The sequence below is a fragment of the Chroicocephalus ridibundus genome, chromosome Z, assembly GCF_963924245.1.
Source record: "Chroicocephalus ridibundus chromosome Z, bChrRid1.1, whole genome shotgun sequence".
Classification (NCBI taxonomy): Eukaryota; Metazoa; Chordata; class Aves; order Charadriiformes; family Laridae; genus Chroicocephalus; species Chroicocephalus ridibundus.
This window is the reverse complement of record NC_086316.1, coordinates 19935078-19956248: the sequence shown is the minus strand read 5'-3', so window position 1 is coordinate 19956248 and position 21171 is coordinate 19935078. Positions and strand designations below refer to the sequence as shown.

The following is a 21171-nucleotide window of genomic DNA, read 5'->3' as shown; positions in this document are numbered from 1 at the left end:
CACAACAAGATCTCCTCACCTTGCAGCCCAGAAGATTGTCACTTAGTAGGCTGCAGACAGTTAAGATTTATTATCACTGACCACATTAAAAATCTGTGTAGATAAATATTCAGTACAGTCTCAACTTTTTTCTTCACAATAAACCAATGAGATATTACACAGTGTAACTCAATGTGACTGAACTGGTATCCTTGATCCAATGCACTCCAAAATGGAACCAGATACTATAAATAGAACAAAATATTGAAGGAGCTATTGAAGGAATTACTCATGAGATAAACTACTTGTTAAATATCATAATCCGACACCTTTACCTGTGCACAGGTAACACTAACTGCTCAACACGAAGACAGATGGAAAAGCACTTTCTTGTGTAAACCCCACTTTAAGTATTTCTAATATTCAAAAATTAGCAAACAATATCCACAGATTAAAATGAAAGCTCAACAATTTGACCATTTTAACATCAAATGTTAAAATACGTGCCACAAAATTGAAATGACACAAAAAACAGCCTATCATGATTTGACTGCAGAGGCAACAAAATCTTAAGATGTTTTTACTCTTCTAACTTTACCAGGTTAAGTAATACACACCTGTTCTTCCATTTTTGAGAGGCTGGTCTTTAGTATTTCTGAAAATAAAAAAAGAATTTAGGATTTTTGAAGAAACTTGTAAGATGACAAACAACTGTGAATAAAGAATCATCGCCACCAAAACACTCATGCAATGACTTTTCAAGCATAACATTCAAAACCCTTACATATTGTTTCCTCTTTGTTAATAAAAGAGTAAATATAGAAGTATTAGTAGTGATTTAATTTGGATGCAGGTCTCATTAGGAATCCTATGTATACGTCAGCGCTAATGTGAATATGAAAATTATGTAAGAGTTAACAAAGCACAAGAAGACTGCAGAGTAGTTTATGTAAAAATGTTCTAAGCTGTAATTGGCTGAAATTGCTTCTTGTTTGGTAAGGCCTACTAAAAATCAAAACAATGTCCATTATTGGGAGGGAAGGAGGGAATGGAGAACATAACAAGGGGAAAAGGTTTACCTTCTTCTGTGTTGAGATTTCTGATCAGAGGTAGACAAAGAACTGCAGAACATTGATTCGAGCTTGCTTGCTTTTGCATGTGGCTTTCCTTCTTCCATGATCAAACCTTGCGCTGTCCCAGGCACTGTGTTCTTTCCTTTCTTCACTATGTTTTCCTGAAGTCTATCCTTTTCTTTTGCTGAAGAAAGACCAGTATCGGCTGCTATCTTTTTCTTTCTTTTTACTTTGCCAATGAAGAAATCATCACTGCTGTTACTGTCAGAATCCGATGACTGGTTATAAAACCTCTCTTCAGTACTATCATCAAAGTATTCTTCCTCATTAGGATGTTCCTGACCACTACCATGACTAATTTTTTTTTTTAAGGTGCTTAATTTGTTCATGCTTATATTTTCTTTGCTTTTTTGATAGCCAGTTTTCTTTTCTGTTTTATTCTGAGTGACTGCTTGCATTTCTACTGCCTGAAATGAAGATTCTTCCGGAGCATAACTCTCCATTTCCACAGTTTTCTGCTCAGCTTCACTCTCATGAAGTTCTTCAGCCACCCTGTCAGTTTCTCTTTTCATACTCATTTTTGGTTTGTGTCCTTGATGGTTTTGAGCTAGTTTAAGAGCTTGGTCATCCAAATTGCTATTGAAATCTTGTGCTGATTTAGGCTGTTCTTCTGACTTAGCCTTTTTTGAAGGAGTGGCTTTGGCTGTGTCCTTTCTTTCATCCTTAAAAGCTTTTACAGCAGCTACATAAGGGGCAGAAGAAAGATCTTTGTTCCAGCTACACAACTTTACATAAGTTATTTTAACCTAATAAAATGCTTTTGCAAGTTAAGTATGTTGTATTGAGTAAGCATATTTTGGAGGTCCTTATCAATCATTTACTGAATGCATGGGGCAAGAAATAATTTAAGAGTACAGCACCAACAAAAGTGAGGAAAAGAAATTATTACCAACTGAATACATTATTAAACTCAGGTTTAATTGTGAACTTCTCTTTCAGCAAATAATCTGCAGCTGATAATCATGTTCATTTAGGGCATTACTTTGTGAGTAAAAATGGCAAAGAAATAGTAAATTGCCCAGATATAATTAAATGCTCCATTTGTTAACAAAGCAATTTTTGTGACATTTTTACTAGGACTTGACCCTTTTTAACATCAATTTTAATTGGAAAATTTGAGTTTAAAGAGAACAGGAGATAACCTAAAGAGCCAGGAAAGATTCCCTAAGGATTCTGGGGACAGTTTCCACAGAATTTTAAGGCAGTCATTTGCAAAAGCTTTTAGCTGCCTTTGGAAACCCAGTTCTAATGCTCCTTTTACCTTTGTATCTGCATATTATTGTGCTCATTGCCAGTTCAGTCCTATTTAATTTAGAGATGCTCCATTATACCCATTCGATTTTGAGAGTTTCCATTCTGAGCCCTGTTTGTCCTACACCCTATATCTTCAATGTCAAATAGCATACTGTCATGTATAAGCCCATTTCAACCAACATAAATGACTACAAGCTCTTGACACTTGGTTAATGTGATTATAGGAGCTTTTCGTACTTTTACTTTTCTTTTTATACTACTTATTCATGTCAGGAATATACAGACACAAGGTAATGCACCAGTAATCTACTACTGAAGTCATATACATGTTAATATAATATTCCATACCTTTAAGCTCAACAAATCTGGGTTTCAAGATGGGGTGTGTTGCAAGTCTTGCAATGGCTCGCTCAGTTGCAGTACAATTTGGCTATACAAAATAAAATTAAAGGCATGAAGTCAATAGAAGTCTGTATGAGTTATGCTACAATGCATACTAATGTGATTCTGGACTATTAACTGAACAAGAGGAAAAGCTTATGATGCTATAATATTTGCGTATTTCTTATTTTTTCTGTATTACTGACATTTTAAATAAGGAAAAATCTGCCTGTCCAAACACTGACAGAAACGCAACAGACATGTAAATCTGCTATTTCTCAGGTATTGAATAGGGATAAGACGATTTTTATATTACAGGCATACCAGACAGACCTTTCAGAGCCAACATGCTGATTTTACATTGACTATTTCTTACACATGCAAAGCAAACGCATGAACCCCCTGAATAAAGAACATCATATTGGTAGAAAGCATCCTGCGTGAAGGAATACAGCAGCTTGCAAGAAGTATGGATGCCATAAAAGTAGGCAAAATGACACAGCAGGTACTGAAAGAATATACACTAAATGTGGTTGAGAGGCAAGGTCTAACCTGATCTTAAAGACAAACAGTCTTGAATTTCAAGTAGTAGAATACTGGAACTCTGTAGACCGATTCAAAGAACAAATATGATCTTCATGCTTTAATTTGAAGTAAAAAGGAGGAAAGCAGGAATTGCTTCCATTTCGGACCTCCTCTTTTATGTATTAGAAGTCACAGATATGACCCATTGTAAAAGCTATTTCATTTTCAGGTTCTTCTTTCAGCAGTCAACACTCTGCTTCAAGAACAAAATGAAAAGTATTTATGACTTTTCCAAAGACAGCTTTGATGTCTTTTTTTTTTTGAAGGGAGGGAAAGGGGATTTGACAAGCTTGTAAAACGCAAATTTAGCAGGAAGATTTCTTAAAGCTTCCAGTGAAATTCCTTGCGAGACAGGAGAAAAGACACACCTTCCTCCCTTCCTCTTAGCGGTACTGCAATGGATACATGTTTAAATTGTTGCTACCGGTGATTTGAGCTACATGCTACAGGAAGTACTACAGCAGAAGACACCCGAACCAACAGATGATGAGCCTCTTAATGAACCAGCCAAGCGTCCTGTGACCCAACCTGAGCTGGTTTTGGTGCCCAACAACTCAACACAACATGCTGCCTCTCTTGTCCTGAGCAACCAGAGAAATCACAGGTACGTAATGGCAAGGAATAAAGGGTGGAGATTCTACTGGCTCTGCCCTGGCATAGCGTTAACTTTCTCCATAGCAGCCAAGATGGTGCTGCGCTTTGGATTCGCGACTAAAACATTTTCGAGTTGGTAACACACGAATGTTTTAGTTATTGCTGAGCAGTGCTTGCATGGCATCAGCCCTCCCAACAGGCAGGCAGGGTGTGGGCAAGAGGCTGGGAAGGAAACACACCTGGGACAGCTGATTCAAATTGGCCAAAAAGGATATTCCATTCCATATCAAGTCATGCTCAGCAATAAAAGCTCAAGTAAAGGAAAAGGAAAGGGGGGATGTTTGTGGTTATAGCATTTGTTTTCTAAAGTAACCGTTATATGAAATGAAGCCTTGCTTTCTAGGATGTGGCTAAACATCTGCCTGCCGATGGGAAGTAGTGAATAAATTCCTTATTCTCCTTTGGTTGCACACACAGCTTTCCTTCGCTTATTGAACTGTCTTTATCTCGAGCCACAAGTTTTTCTCACTTTTGCTCTTCTGATGCGATACCCAACCTGCGGGGGTAGCATGAGCAAGCAGCTGCTGGGTGCTTAGTCACTGGCTGGGGTCAAACCACAACTCAAACACTACCTAATACATCAGCAATGCATGTTTAAAATATCTGACATAGAAGTACTTGGTGGGGAATCTTACTTCTTTGTATGTATGTTTTCTTCCAGCAGAATTATGCCACTTAGTATAAATGGTTATGTATTCACTCCATAAAGATAGACGTTCAATTTCATGCCAACTACTACTGCCGAAGAGTTGCTTTCAGCGCTTTGGTCTGAATGAAACAGAGCAGAAGACGACACTTCCAGCCACAGCAGAGCCAACAGCTCTAAATGCAGAAACATTTAATTGGTTTGCAAAACATAAATCTTGTTCCTCAACCAATGCAAAGCAAATCCCATTTGTATTTCTTTTGCTGTAGTTTTAGAACTTACAAAATATACTCTGGGTATGTCTGCTCATATTTCATGTTTGAAGTGTAGAGCATCTGGGAATTCTAGTACTTTCCTTTCTCCTTAAGTCTCTGCTATTATAACTTTAATTCTTCAGGTCAAGAAAAACTGGAAAAATGTTTTCTCTGTAGACTGTCTACAGAAATATGAACACTGGCCAGAGGAGACAGGTCAAAAGATGGGTCCATTTCCAAGGGCCACAGACTGGCTTGCTTTCAGGCTAGCCTACCTCTGAGAACTTGAAATCTGAATTTTGATCCCCATGTGACAGTGCTGCACGCTGCCACCAGATTCCTGGGACAGCAAGCTCACATTTCTGAAGATCAAATGCTATTTTCTTTGGAGATTTTTCTATAGCTGGAAAATCTATTTCTGAACTTAATTAATACACTTTTTCCCTCAGCTACTTCCTGTGGGTTTTGAAAGAATATAGCATGAAGTTCAGAAAGCAGGAGCAGCTTCTGTGCAACATCTGGTGTCCTTTAATTCAAATATTTATAGAAAGGATTTAAGCATATATACATGCCAATCCATATGGAATAACTACATTTTTTCCTTATAGCAAAATACTTCTCAAACACTACTCACGCTGATAGATAGTAGCCAACAAACATTGAATATGACATTCACATTCTTTAAAATTTCTCATTTTTCTGTTTTTTTGGCACATCCAATGCTCAATTTATTTTTCCTCAAGTATTTTCCAGTATATAAAACCTTGGCAGAAAGTAAAACTTACCAGAAAAACGTCAACTGTATTTACAGCAAGAACACCCTTTCCCCCTCCTCCTGCCCCTTGTATGTTTAATTATGCAGATACTGGGATTGTACACATTTATTCTCACATGTTCCTGCTACTCCTTGTATTATTTTGCATTATTCTTTTTTTCATGCAAGAATGTCCAAGTACTTTCTGTAGGAACACTCCCTCATTCTGTGTGCAACTGAGGTGCTGCAAAATGAACAAAGCAACTGAGGTCTGTATAGTCACACTTTTCAGTGAGAAGTCGTAAGCTACATACAGAACCTCCTGAAAGTCTGAGTCTCCTCAAACTTTTTATCTTGGTAAGTGATGCATTATTTCTGTATGTAGTATTAAAGTTGTCTACCTAGCATCACTGACATGTTTCATTAAATTCCATGTGGACATTTAACTGGATTTAATGCACTAATCTCTATGTTTTCAGATCTCCTAAAATGAAAACAAACCCAAACTGCAGAAACAAGTATTCTTCATCATGAATGGCAGATATGCACACAGATGCACAAGCCTCAAAACATAACTTGTCAGTTATAGCATAATAAAGCAGCAGTTGTATAGCTTACCCATGTGCAAGCACACATGCATGCCCCACATAAGGGAGACAAACTTTCTACAATGTGGGAATGATTGGGAAGAGAATGGACATTACAAGCTTGCTAAGATAAAAACAGATTCACGATGCAAGTTTTGAGATGCGCTGGAATAGGGGTCAGAAGAAGTACGGAAGGTCTCTGAGAGCTGTCACCACTGGGTAAAACAGGCATCAGGCAGAAGCTGTGTGTGCAGTACCTGCTTCATACAAGGCAAATGATAAAGCAGAGAAAGAGAAACTGAGTGTCTCAGGGCCTTAGGGCAGATGGGATTGCAGGAGCTGAAAAGGAACCTTGTCAGCCTGCTTGAGACTGTAGAGCTTCAGGAAGAACTAACAGGCAGAAATTTGGGATTAACTTGGGAACACAATACAGAGACTTCTGACCATCACTTCATTCTGATTACTCCTTCTCTTGAGGTCTGCTTCTGTTTGTATCCTTTCTGCTACAATTATAATCAATAATAGGAAAGAAAGAGGTCATACTTCTATTCTTCAACTGACTTTTGTACAAAAGGGAATTGCCTTGTTACAGGTCTCATCAGAAACAAGGCTGGTACTAGAAGAGTATACTACTACAAAGACTACTGCTACAATTTCAGCGGGATCAAAGGATGGTGCTACCAAACTGCTAATGCGTGGTGGCCCTGCATCTGTCACCTTAAATCATCTCTCAGTTATTTAAAATAATGGCATTCAAATGGAGACAGTCAGAAACCCCACTGACAAGTATGCAGCACGTGGCAAAAGCCACGACACAAAGAAACAACCCTGAAGCTCGTCATACTCAAGTTTCTAAACTAACTGGAAGTGCAGATTAATGTTGAGTGTAACAACAGTTTTGAGTTTACGCAGAAAAAAATGGCAGAGATAATCCTAACCAGGGGAAGCATAAAAAAACCCAAAATATAAAGCCCCAATACCAGGCCAAAACAAGATGTCATTGCAATAACCTTTGTAGCAGCTTAGAAGAGCTGTCTCTCTACTAAAAAAAAACCACCCAGAAAACCTGTTAATCCACACGTTCTTCCCAGAGCTCTAACCAGTTACAGATGTCCTTCATAATAGCAGATGTAGTTAATGTGGAGTCACAGGGTGGCTGAAGGTGCCAGATCATGGCTGCTACCCAAGTCCATCCCATGACCTCATACTGCTTTGGAATACGACCCTTGAGAAAAGTTAATTCCTGTCTATGAAATGCTGCTAGTTCTCCCTTACTTTATGTCTGTAACACATATAGTATGTGATTTGTGGCCATCAGACATGGTGAAGATTTTGGTATGAGAGGCAATGGATTATTGATAACACTCGTGGCAGCACTGTTGTCTCTCGGCTCCAGACAGTAAGAGATTGTTTGCTGACCGTGGTGCACTGACCGTGGCTGGACACGGGGTGGGCACCAATGCTGCTCTATTGCTCCCCCTTCTCAGCTGGACAGAGGCACAATCTCTCTGCTGCTCCCTCCTCCTCATGGGGAGGACTCTTTACCCGCTGCCCCTGCTCCAGCGTGGGGTCCCTCCCATGGCAGACACTCCTCCACAAACTTCTCCAACGCGAGTCCTTTTCATGGGCTGCAGTTTTTCATGAACTGCTCCAGCATGGGCTCCTCTCTCCATGGTCCACAGATCCTATGAGGAGCCTGCTCCAGTGCAGGCTTCCCATGGGGTCACAGCCTCCTTCAGGCATCAGCCTGCTCTGTCATGGAGTCCTCCACAGGCTGCAGGTGGATATTTGCTCCACCATTAACCTGCATCGGCTGCAGGGGGACAGCCTGCCATCACCAAGGTCTTCACCATGGGCTGCAGGGGAATCTCTGCTCCAGCGCCTGGAGCACCTCCTCCCCCTCCTTCTTCACTGACCTTGGTGTCTGTAGGGTTGTTTCTCTCACATATTCTCACTCCTCCCCCGGCTGAAATTGTGCCTTTTTTTTTTTCCCCCTTCTTAAATACGTTCACACAGGGGTGCTACCACTGTCCTGGATGGGCTCAGCCTTGGCCAGCGGCAGGTCCATCTTGGAGCCGGCTGGGATTGGCTCTAGTGAACATAGGGGAGAGCTTCTAGCAGTTACTCACAGAAACCACCCCTGTATCCCCCTGCTACCAAAACCTGGCCACGCAAACCCAATACACTGACCTTGATAATAGGAGGATGGATCAACTACAGAAAGCAGTAAACAGGCCTCTGTTGGATTTGGCAAGAGTTTAAAAGACAGTGGTTCTCCCAAGTACAGAAATAACAGAGAGCAATCCCATACTATTCAAAGGAGAGAAATATCAGCACTAAATGCTTCAGACTCTGCACTGGAAATAGACAGTCAAAACCTGTTAGATTTATAATTAACTTTTACTCAGGCTTTCCTAATTTTCCATGTAACATCGCAGTGACCGTACAAGTGTTATGAAGAAGCAGCTATACAACCTTAACAGCAAGACAGGTGAAAAGTTCTTACAGCAATTAGTTCTGTATGGGTCTCAGGAAATCACGCAAGTTTCAACAAATTTTGTTTTTATTGGACTACATACAATTTTGAAAATAGACTCATGAAAAAATCCCACTTGAAGCTAAAACATATGTCTTAACAGATCTAAAGACTTTGCAAAAAAACTCAGCAGGATAATGTCTTGTAATAGAACAATAAAGAAAAATTGAACTATTTCTTACAAAACATCAAGATACACAAGTAAACCTGAAGTCCCCCTTGGCTTCTTGTTTATTACTCTTTTCAATGCTTGACACAGTTTATATTGGTTTACATTGTTTTCTGTTATGGTAACTCAACCCGAAAATATTTGAATATTTACTGTATTTATGTTGCAAGCATTATGGAAGTTGAAGACCCATGGCAACATGAGGTACTCTGGACAATCTTTTCACTCATCTGCAGAACTGCACACAACAGAAGCTAAAGGTCTGGAGAATCTAGCTGACCTTGCACTGATGGCAATAGCACTGACTCATCACTGACTTCATCAGACTCTTGAATCCAGCATCATGGAGAAGCATGAGACTTGTCTAAATACGATCAAGGTGCTTACACTTCCCTAACTTCATTTGTATATCTGGACCAAAGCTATTCTTTTCCCCATAATTTGTTCACTTAGATTTACCTTCATTCATACATCCAGTTTGGCTTGTGTTCTATCAAAAAGAATTATAAACTTGTTTCTATCACTGTCTCCTTTTAAAATAAGAATTTCAAAATAGGCGATAAATTCAAATAAAAATAGATTTCTTGCTGTTCGCTGCTGCATGCATGATAAAAAAATACCTACTAAACAAGCATCTGAAAAAGTTTAAAGGCCCTTTAAGAAGCCTAGCACTTTACAAGTGTTACAAGACCATATTTAATTGGAGTATAAGAGAGTCAATAGAGTTTCTCTGGATTAACCTGTCAACTAATTTAGCCAATCACACAAGTGTGTGGGAAACACTTATTTTGCAGATTGGGAAATGGTCAAAGAGAAATGGTAGTGTTTCATCCCAAACTACCACAGTGATCTACAACAGAGCTTGGCATAAACCCCAGACCTGCCCAAGTACAAATTATGTACTTAATATTCTACTAATTTTTTCCTTCTTCTCTTTATACATAAAATAAATTATTATTTCAATAAAGAAAAGTCAGAGCAAGAACATCCTGAATAAAGCAGGCATGGATTCTTAATTATTCCCTCATGGAGAACAGGGTCAGCCCTAGGTGTAAGTTGAAACAGTAAGATTGTGGGAATACTCAAATGCTGATAACTCTTCTTTGCTTTCTCCAGGGCTAGTAAGAATATGTGTCTATGATCCTCTCAGTTTGGCATCCCACAAAAACAAGGCACACATTTTTAAAGAAAAAAAGTTAATTTCTTAAGGTTATGAAAGATGACTTGAAGCAAGCACTGTGCATTTCATATATTTTGACATTTGAACAGTTGAGGCACTATATCACTGTAAAATATGTGTCTTGCCAAACTGAATAAAAGAATTTGGCGTACAGCACGGTGAAATAGATGCCATAAAAAAACCAAAAGCCAAACAATGAACCAAACAACAAACACCACAAAAATCCAACCAAACCCTGCCCCAACCCAAATCAGGCAAAAGACAATCATATTGAGAAAGTAAACTGGAAAGCAAAATATGATGAAATAGAAACCCTGAAGCGAAAAATGTACTGCAGGGGCAATAGAAACAAAATGCTTCTTGGATTAAGAGACAGTAGCTGTGAACAATACAAAGAGAAAGGTCTTTGCCACAAAATTCACATAGACTTCTTCAGAGAACATAATGAGATTTGGAGGAAAGGTCATATATAAATTAGTTTGACAATCACTATGTATTAGATCTGAAACCATAACTGACTATTGCAGAAAAGTGAAGTTGACAGATCATAAGTGGACATCTAGAATGAGGGTCTGGAGACTCGAAATAAGCAGTTGTTTATTAACTCCGAACAGGGAGTTAAGATGGCCAATCTAAAAATGGAATTTGAAACAACCACTATTTGGGAAAACAAAATTTAAAAAATTGATTACTTATACTTATTTGTTACTATTACTTATACTTTGAAACACAAAGTAGACCAACAACACTCTGACAGTGCTGCAAGCTGAGCAGGAAACAGAGTTGTCTGAGTTCACTACGACCTGAATGCATCTGAGCTCCCAAAATCCAGCTGTGCATCACAGGCATGTCCAAAGACTGAGTGGAAGCAGATGGTAGCAAATAAATTGGTGAGATACAGGGATGAGCTTCACATTATTAAAACTATTTAATGAAACTAAGAAGTTCACAGTATTCTGCCTTGGACAAACCCGAGTTTCAGAATCAAGATATCCACCAGTCCCCTTAGGAAGTCAACTTGGTGACAAAACTCTGTACCAAACTTTCAGGGATGTAATCTTGAGACATCCTTACAATATTTCACTGCAAAACCGATGCTTAAACCTCAAATTATCACTTGTCAGATACAGCCTGATACAGCACCATATGGATAAGCACATGTGAAAGACAGTTTGTAACAGAGAGAGTAGACATAGTTCTGCTCTTCAAATTTAAAACAGATGCAAAGCTTCAAAACTAGATAACATTAGAAAAACAAGCTCCAATTTAATCAGGTATATTTCCGATAATTTATAATGCAAAGGTGAAAGATTTATCCCTGACAACAAAGCCTGTCTTCCTCAGACCTTCACATTTACAAGCACTACCACCAGGCAACACACCTATATATAACTGAAGTATTGTCAGGTCAATGTCTTCAGATCAAACTCTCGAGAGATGTATTTATGTTCAGAGCACTGCTGAAGGAACTAAATATGAGAGCCAGGGATTTGGAGGCACAGATGACTTAAAGACTTCATGAATGCTGCACACACTAACCAGGGGTAGGCCATGTTCTAATATGCTATTCAAAACACGACAGAATTTCTTGGCATACCACATTGCAATTTTCGTGCACAATTGAAAACAGATTTCTTTTAATCTATATGTTTTTCAGCCACTTTCTGAAAAAGACAATGGAAATACAAATTCTGTTCACTGAAAAACTATTAAAACATCTGAGATAAACATACCAGTTTTTTGGCACCAAAATGTAGATTTTCCATCATTAAGTCTATTGAGGGAGTATATGTATTCAAAACTTACTCTAATGATAAACACATGTCAGATGTATATGGAAGCCCTGATATTACTCGTGCATATCAGCACATGATGGATGTAAAATAAATGGAAATCCTGGATATTCACATTTTATAGCAGGTATTTCACCATACGGCACACACAACAATCACTTTTATGCTTAGAGGCTCTCAGGCATCTTCTAGACCATTGCGTTATTATTACTGACCTCTGGCATGCAGAATTTTCCTGATGTGTAACCATTTAACCATTTTGATCATTATGCAATTATTTATATACCAAAACAAAGAAAAATTAGACCATCACCCTTTAAGTTTAATGCTGCTACACTTTCACGAAGTGACTAGTTAACCTCACGTTTCCCATACTTTCTCTTACCTAGAAATCTTGTCATAGAGGGGCAATATGCTGCAAACTTATGCTCTCATTTTACCAAGCTGCAACTTTTTAATGTAGCCATCTGCATTCATTGACATCCCAATAGATGAGATTTTTCTTTAAAGAGAATTCCAATAATTCAAGAACATCTAATTTTTCTCCTTCTACAGTTAATTTTTAAGAAGTTAAAGCAATAGTGCCTCCAGCACTTTTCATCTAATTTTCCAGTGTTAACAGACTGATGGGCTTCATGTTGAGCTGAAAAAGCCCTCCTAATTCCGTAACTTTTTTTTTTCAATTTTTAGTTTTATAAATCTCAATTTCTTAATTCTGAGTTGCAGCACTTTAAAAACTTACATGGATAGGAAAGGGGGAAAGAAATTGGAATGGTTTTGTACTTTATTTTTACATGATACAGAATGAAAAATTGATAGTTTCATTTATAAAAATAAAAAAGCAAAAGACAGCAACTGTTCTTCATTTTTAGAAATATCAGGAATGTCAGATTTTATTTTTTTTTATGTTTTATAATGCAATTGAGTCACACTACAAAGTGTACATACAGAAAGAGCTTTTCCAGTTAGTAATGTGTGAGTAGCTGTCAGTCTTTAACATAAGTGATTACAACTGTTTATTTAAAAACATCTTGACACTTTTAAGTTTTCTAAGCAACCAAAAGAATGACAGATTCCAGCTCATGTATGTTCTACCTTATGTTCTCTCTCCTTGCACTTATCTTCCGTGCTAACTCTATGGTGCTTCTCAAAACAAGATCAAGAAGGAATGGCCACCTCTCCCTCAGTGGTACGCCGATCTTGGTTTCTCAAACACACAAAAAACCCTGTTGGAAGTTAATGCTTTTAAAACCACCTGCAGTAGTCTTGGTTGAAATTGCTCAATGGGTACCAATACTTAGAGGATTAGCAGATAGGTAGATGGCAAGACAGGGAAAACATTTTGCCTTCTCATTTGGTTGAGCATATCCTTCTCCCTGCCCCTTCATGTGCATCAACTTTATAATTACTTTCCCAATGGATACATAAAGGATGCAATTCAAAGATTCTGTCTTTAGTACCCAAATGAATTAAGGGTAACAAAACCTCTTACTATTAATATCTGTCCTAAAAGTGTAGCTTCTTTAATCTGATTTAACATTTTCTGTTCGCCATCATCACTTTGACTGGAGGCTGTAGCACATTACCAGTACCAAACTTTTATGATAGTTGGAACTTCCATTCAAAAGACTTAGTGCTTCACTTTTCCTGTAATTCAGTTGTGCTGTTAGGCTTAAAATGCAGTGCTTCACAACACAGCACCACTCACACGCACAAACGTCCTACCCCATTATCCGTGGAAAGACTGTACCTTTCATTAATTATCTTGAAGACCTGGTGGAAGGAGAAAATCTATTGTATATGTGATGAAGTTGTATGTCAGGTAGTCTAGTTTCCCCCATTAATTTTGTCAGTTCAAGGATTGGTATGGAAGCATTCATAATTTACACCCTTTCTTTGTAGCTTAGTATTGGAGGCACCAATCAACTAGCACTGTAGGCATCCTGATTTACCTTCATTCACATGCCCCCTGCTGGTCTTGTCATTGTGACTCAGATGTTCCTCCATGCATACCATCTTCCACCCACTTTTAGTTTAAATATTCCTTTATGACCTTCACAGTTTTCTGTGCCAGCAGCATGGCACAATTTTGATTACGATGCAGCTCATCTTTCTTGTCCAGCTTCCTCTTGCCCCAAAGGCTACCCAAACACCTAAATCTCTCCTTTCTATACCACACTCTCATCCATGCATTAAGATTCTGGACCTCTGCCTGCCTTTTGGGCATTGCGTGCAAGTCTGAACAATATTTTGGAGAAGGATACCAAGGAGATTCTAGACATCAGTAACTTGGCCTTGGTTTATTTAAAAAGAAAAAAAAAAGCCAAACCAACCACCATATCTCAAGAACCTCCTGTTATGCTACTTTTTTTTTTTTTTCTGCATTTCCTTCAAGGAAAGCACAAAGCCAAGACTACTTCTAACGTTTTCCTCTACTGTTCCCATGACAGCTCATATCCAGTAAGATATTTATACACATCACTTAAATACTCATGAAAGACAAGCGACTCTCAACTTCCCTTCCTATTTTAAATGACTGCTGTGATATAAATCTTTCTGGGTCTGAAAAAATACAGCCAGGTGCATGCGAAGCACCATGCATCACAACATCACTACCACAGGCATACCCGACCTTAAAAACACTGCCCTTCTCTACTTACCTTTTCGTCCATTTATGCTCTTGCAAGTGTTTAACGTGTCTGAGTTAGATAGATGATCCAACCCAAACATCACTTAGAAAAATATGAAATGACTTCCTCTGAACTTTATTGACAACAATATGCCTGCCCACATTCTGGGCTGACACACCAAATAAGTGAAATGACCATATATTCAAATCAAAAGCAATCATATCACTTTTGAGATTGAGCCTTGTCTAAGGACAGGAATACACTTCAATAATCTTGAACAATCAGTTCAGCCAGGCAACAAAATTAAGTAATACAGCTTCACAGGAATGTAAATGAGTGGTAGAAAGATTCCTGGACTAGTAATTTAAAATTTCACAGGAGACAGCCTTTTGTGTCAAGAGATAAACATAGTATCTCTGTGAAAAACTGCCAAAGTTACTAGCAGTTTATTTCAATACTGAACTTTAAAAAGATTCTTTCCAGAATGGACAAAATCCAAGCTGTAATTAAACTGAGATCACTGCAATTGCTACTCTGCTGTTGAAGATGATGGTAACTTTGGTCTAGTTTACCTCCTTGCTCTCAAACTTAGTCAGGCACATACGTGGCAGCCTAGCTTAAATGCAAAGGGGATAATGGAGAAGATACCTACAAATTGGCCCAGAGAAAGTAAGGGAAAGAGTGTGTGAGGGTAAGGAATAGCAAACAAAAGGTGAGAGGGCAACAGACAGAACATAGAATAGTCAGGAGTCTGAAGTCTCCCACTGAAAGCCTGGGAAGGGATTGATACTGGCTGGGCTAGCAGAGAGATGGGCAACTGGGTGGAGAAGTAGGTGGGAGAAGCGTGGAGAGAGATTTGTCAAAAACTGACAGACTTAGTTTCATACTGACATAAAACTTCAGTTGCAGCCATAGCAATGGTATTCTAGGCTGTAAAATATAGGGGAGTATATATGAGAGACATACTAAACAGTTTGCCGTTCAAGTGATTAAATTTGGAAGATGAGGAACCTTTGGGAAAAGACAACAAAAAACAATCAGTCACACAGAGAAAGTATTTACGGCTGAATGTGATATTCATCACTGAATGCAAAATTCTTCACTTCATCAGTAGTCTTAGGAAGACCACAGACATTCCTGTTTAATGTTAACATCTGGTGTTTGACATGGAAAATTCTCAGGAAACAGTGGCTTCATACATTCAGTGTAACTTCCATTCAAACGAGTCAAAATACTCAGGACAAAAAGCATTCAACTCTGCAACACTGATTCCCAGCATCAAGCCAACAATTTTAGCCTGTGTTACAGGAAATCATGCTATTAAATCAATGCAACACATTTCCAAAAACATAAGATGCTGACAGATCACAGAATGGTTTGGGTTGGAAGGGACCTTAAGGATCACCTAGCTCCAACCCCCCTGCCATGGGCAGGGACACCTCCCATTAGACCACCACCCCGTCCAACCTGGCCTTGAACACTTACAGGGATGCGGCATCCACAGCTTCTCTAGGCAACTCTCACAGTAAAGAATTGCCTCCTAATATCTAATCTAAGTCTACCCTCTTTCAGTTTAAAACCATTACCCTCCGTCCTATCATTACACTCCCTGATAAAGAGTCCCTCCCCATCAACTATTACATGTCTGGTATCTCATATGCAAATGAATACCTTTATTTGCATACTAAAGTAAGAAGGGAACATAACATTTTAACATGTAGGAAAATAAACAGTGTATTATTATTTTAGTATTCTCAGCATAAACACATTATTGGAGAATGGAAACATCTTCGTACATACAAGGCAATACCTTCATTCTGATCCTAAGATAAACAGAGTTGATAACATGTTTCCAATAATTGACAGTTAGAAAGAGGGGGTCAGGGGGAATGAGATGGAGACTGTCAACAGTGTGCAGGTAGGGGATCACTAAACTATTAAATTATCACATTTTCTTCTTATAATTATGCTCTGATTGTCTATACATGATTTCTAACTTAAGAAGAGTGTAACAACCAGAATTCAGATAAAAAACGAGAATTAAATTTTTCATGGCTGTCTCAAAAATACCAGCCATTTGCCACCGCATTGACAAAATCAAACCACAAAACAGCAAAGTGCAAAGAATTAATAAGCTTATTATACAAAGTTGGTGGACTATCACATCAGTATTACACAAAGGACTGATTCATACAGTAGTCCTCTCCCTATGGTTTATGGATTGCAAAAAAAATATATTTTCATAAGCAAAGAATGTTAAAAATCCAGAAAAGTAATTATCTAGTTATGCTGCTGTTAAAGGCACTAACAACAGAAACAGAAGTTTTATATCAATAATAACATCTATCCTAATCAGAATGTTTTTCTACTGAGTAGAATTCTTCAGGGGGGCTTGGAGGGGGAAGAAAAGGGAGGAGGTTATGGAAAAATCCCTCAAAGCCCAAACGAAAGACAGCAACTATTCTGTGCTTGATCCAAAGCCTTTGAAGTTAACGGAAAGTCTTCAATTAAACTGCAGGAGACTTTGCATCAGGCCCCTTTTATGATGAACTAGTGCATTTCCTCAGATTAAATCCACAGAGAATACAGAGGTTTTGTTTTTATATATTTTGCACTAGAAAATACATTTTTAAAATAAATTAAGGTAAAGATCACAAGTGTACATTTAGGATTGTCAGCTAAGATAGAAACCTTTGTACTTTTCAAAGTCAGAAAATACAGATATGACTGGTTACTCCTCAGATGCAGATGTGTTTAATCAAAAATTCTACTCAATTCAGAAACTACACCTTCCTTCCTTTCCCTGTCACACAATTAAATAGTACCAAGTTTAAAATTTCCTTAATAAGTGTGTTCATTAGAATATATATAATGCATTTATTGGCTGTGTAACCATGTTTTGCATGTGTCAGTGTCTTGCAACCAAAGATGACCAGCTAGTGATACACTCGGGGAAACCCGATGCTCCAAATAATTACTTACTGACTGTTAATGCCTCAAAGTTAGTAGACTTTCATAAATTGCCTTTCACAGACTGTTGGTGTGAAACACGCTTTCAGTGTAAATCTACAAAGAACATGTAACAACACTGTGACTACCCTATCCTTGCTCTTTTTTTGGTTTCTGATGAGAGAGGTTGTGGACTGCTAAACAGACTAATATCAGGCCATCACCTACATAGTTTAAAAAGAAGGTGGTATGAATCTGAGAAATGCTATTTTCATAATGAGATTTGAACACTTTTGAAAGAAAAAAAGGTAATACCTAATCAGTCCAGTGAGTTCCTGTCTTGCAAGTTCTTTTTGTTCCTGTCTGTCCAGGGAAGAAATACCTTTCTACCTCTTTCTCGTGTCCTTTCTGCTCAAGGACTTCCTTAGTCCTGCACCAGAGGTCCAGTGAATTCACAGAGGAGTTTGGCAGGTAAAACAGGGTCATCTCACATGTGAATCTGCAGAATTCTCATTTGATAAATCACAGAAAATCTTTCCTTATTACTGTAAGTTTTTCAGCTGGTTTCTGAATCTCAAATTCAGGTGACCCATACAGGTAAAGAGCCATAGATACTAAATTCATTTGCCCCTGAAATAACCCCCAGAACTTTAACTGTAGCTAACAGCCTTTGGGCATCCATTAAAAATATGTGGATCTGAAGCTAGACAGCACCAATGTCACCCCTCCAAAATCATGTTAAGTACAGCTATCCTCATCAGGCAGCTCAGACTTTTAATGATCAAAATCATACTGTGCACCAGGCTGCTCACTCAAATCCTGGCACATCTCTCCATGGCTGTTCATGAGCTGCCTAAGATCCTGTTTCTAAAGCCTTTGAATTCCTTTTAAATTCCAAACAAGACAAAGTTGGTTCCTGAACATGAAGCAATCCAAAATAAGCTCACCAGGCCTTACATTAGCAAAAAAAACCTTCTAAGAGCTAGTAATGGCTTACATTTCTGGTCTAGAAGAATTTCTCAACACACTTAGAAATTGTGGCAAGCTTTTCAGTAATCTTGAGATTCAGAGGGTTGTGGCATGGCCCCAACAAACTTTGAAGATCACAATATCCTCATAATTTGCTGTGCAGAATCCTTTTTGCAGACAAGCATCTCCACGATTCAAACACAACAGGATTGGAGTAACAGGTGAAAATCCAGGACTTAGTAGGAAAAGGTGGTGCTCTTCAAGGCCACAGATTAAAGCTCAATGCAAAAAAAGGAGAATTATGCTACTAAGGTTATGTGAAGATTGAGTCTGGAAGCAAAAAATAGAGGATGTATTTATCATCTGTGAATACTTGGTATTTCTGCAGGTCAGAAGCACATGCTCAATTCAAGCTCTGACAATAATGCATACTGGTATTCTGTTCTTCACGCAAAGAAAAATACAATAGTTCTTTGCATTTTCAGTTTCAATTCTGCTCCTCCTGCCTGCCCAAATCTGAAAGTCGTTGAATTATGAAGACTTTATTATTTAGAAAAAATAAGAAATATTTTGAGTTAATACAAGATAGCACTCCAGATCACTGCTTGTAGTACAGAGTTCCATTGTGCTGAAGCAGAATTCCACCACTGTTTAAAACACACGTTTTTTTTTCTCATGTCCTACATACCAAGGACTTACTGGAAGAAAAACTAAATGAGATGCCACAATAAGTTAGTCAGTACCTGTCAGCCTAGTGTGAAGGCAACAAAACCAACTGCAGTTATGATGAAGGTGTTCACAGGTGGACCAATTTCCCCTTTTCTGAAGAAACAGCACGGATGACACAGATAGTTTCTCTTATACCAGAAAAGTATTAATACACCTTAACCTATGTATCCTGCCTGTCTTAACCTATCTAAGTTACCTTAAACCTACATTAGCAATAAGTTGAAGATAACAGTTAAGACCTTTGCAAGTTCCCAAGTCAGATTCCTGCTTGTAATGAAAGCAGTTTTAGGATTAGCTTCCGATTTATAACTTCGGTGTGCTGGAGCACAACACTAATGAACCAAGACTCCTGGAATACTTCAGGTACATATGCTGTAAGGAACACTTCAAAATGCAATCACAGCTGGAAATACCAGTTTAAAAAAACCCAAACATTAGCCAACAGATCTGCCACACACTTTTTAATTTCGTTAATGGCTGGCAAGTATACTGTAAACAACTGTGTACAGAAAGCACACAAAAACTTAGTCAAAACCTGGAAAATACAGGTTCCATTTTTCAACAGCTGTAACTATGCACAAACAATATAAAGTCTAGTTAAAGCTGCATGTCAACATTCATTACAGTTTTTACAACAGAATTTATTACCTGTTGATAGCAATGGTGCCAGCTGCAGCAATATTAAAATGGAATAAAAATATTTCAGCAGAGGTGCACAAAGAAGAGCTGTTCACCTACTGCTTCTTGTCTTACAGTACCATGGTAAGCCCTATAACATGTTTATAAAGTATAAAAGTAAGAAGTCTTGTGTCATGTAGCTTGTGACTCTTCCCAATTCACTCCGCAATTACTATAAATCTGATTTGTTTATTAGCAACCATCAGTACAGCAATATTGACAAGTAAATCATAAGAACTCAAGTTAGAGTGCCACTTGCTAAACACTCAGCACAATTTTATTGTACTTGTCTGAAATTTATGCAAACTCTTTTTAAATAGGAAAGTATGCTTATCTTATTCTGAAAAATATACGGGGAAACATAGTAATGGAACATAAAATCTCAGTGGGCAGAAGGAATTAAACAAATATCTTGACTACATGTCCACTATGCAAAACTAATATTCAGCATTCCACAGTGAATTAAAAGCAGATTGCCTTTTATCAATGAAAACAAACCTATTCTGAAAATGAAAACAGCCACAGGATGTTTTCCTTCAAATATTTTGAAACTCAAGTTAATGAAAAGGTAAACAGTATAGTCTGCATTTCATGTGACCTACAGAATATCGCTAGGGGTAGAAAATCAATTATTTTTTTATATTGCATGTTTAATAACTAACTTTGGGAAATTAAGAAATAATATATTGGAAAATTAAGTTTTGTTAAAGCGCAGACGGGATGCATTCTTCAGTTAGGGATATGTTATGGTCAACCAATAGCAACTAATAAAATTATGATGGCTCAGCCACCACTTCTCAACGGTACTATAATAATTAATTGTACATGTTCTTCTACTGCAGTGAGGTTAAAAACCCTCTGTGGGTTTAAAAAAGCATCAGCACCCATCCATAAACTTGATTTGAAACATGAGACCCATTCACTACAAGGTGTGAGATTAACAGACTTTCATACCACTGAAAAACAGGACCAGCAGCAGAAAGTAACAGAAATAACAAACAATTCTAAAACCCAAAACAACTCCATGAAGATACCTGTATTACCTGTTTTCATGGATTACACCTAAAGGAAAGCCTATTTTAAGAAAATATGGAAAGCATACACGAATGAATGCTTTGGCTATGAATACATCAAAAATAACGGGACAAAATAAAACAGTAAGATTAATAATATTCCTTTTGTATCCTTGGCAATAAAATAGTCCTCTTAGAAAATAAAATTCCAATGATAAACTCCTTTAAAACAACAGCATCAATTATTTCATTCTGTGGCTCCTACACTTTATGCAACCAGCATAAGCCTGATGCATTT

The 21171-nt window shown here is 38.0% G+C and overlaps 1 protein-coding gene across 1 annotated transcript in view; it reads right to left on the bottom strand.

Moving 5' to 3' along the window:
* SRFBP1 (serum response factor binding protein 1) overlaps positions 1–21171 on the bottom strand; it is an 85238-nt gene that overhangs the window by 4347 nt on the left and 59720 nt on the right. The window contains exons 5-7 of the mRNA XM_063319952.1: positions 2715–2796; positions 1059–1794; positions 597–634 (exon numbers count right to left, since the gene is read on the bottom strand). Of these exons, the coding sequence (XP_063176022.1) occupies positions 597–634; positions 1059–1794; positions 2715–2796 (856 nt within the window). The remainder of the gene's footprint in view (positions 1–596; positions 635–1058; positions 1795–2714; positions 2797–21171) is intronic.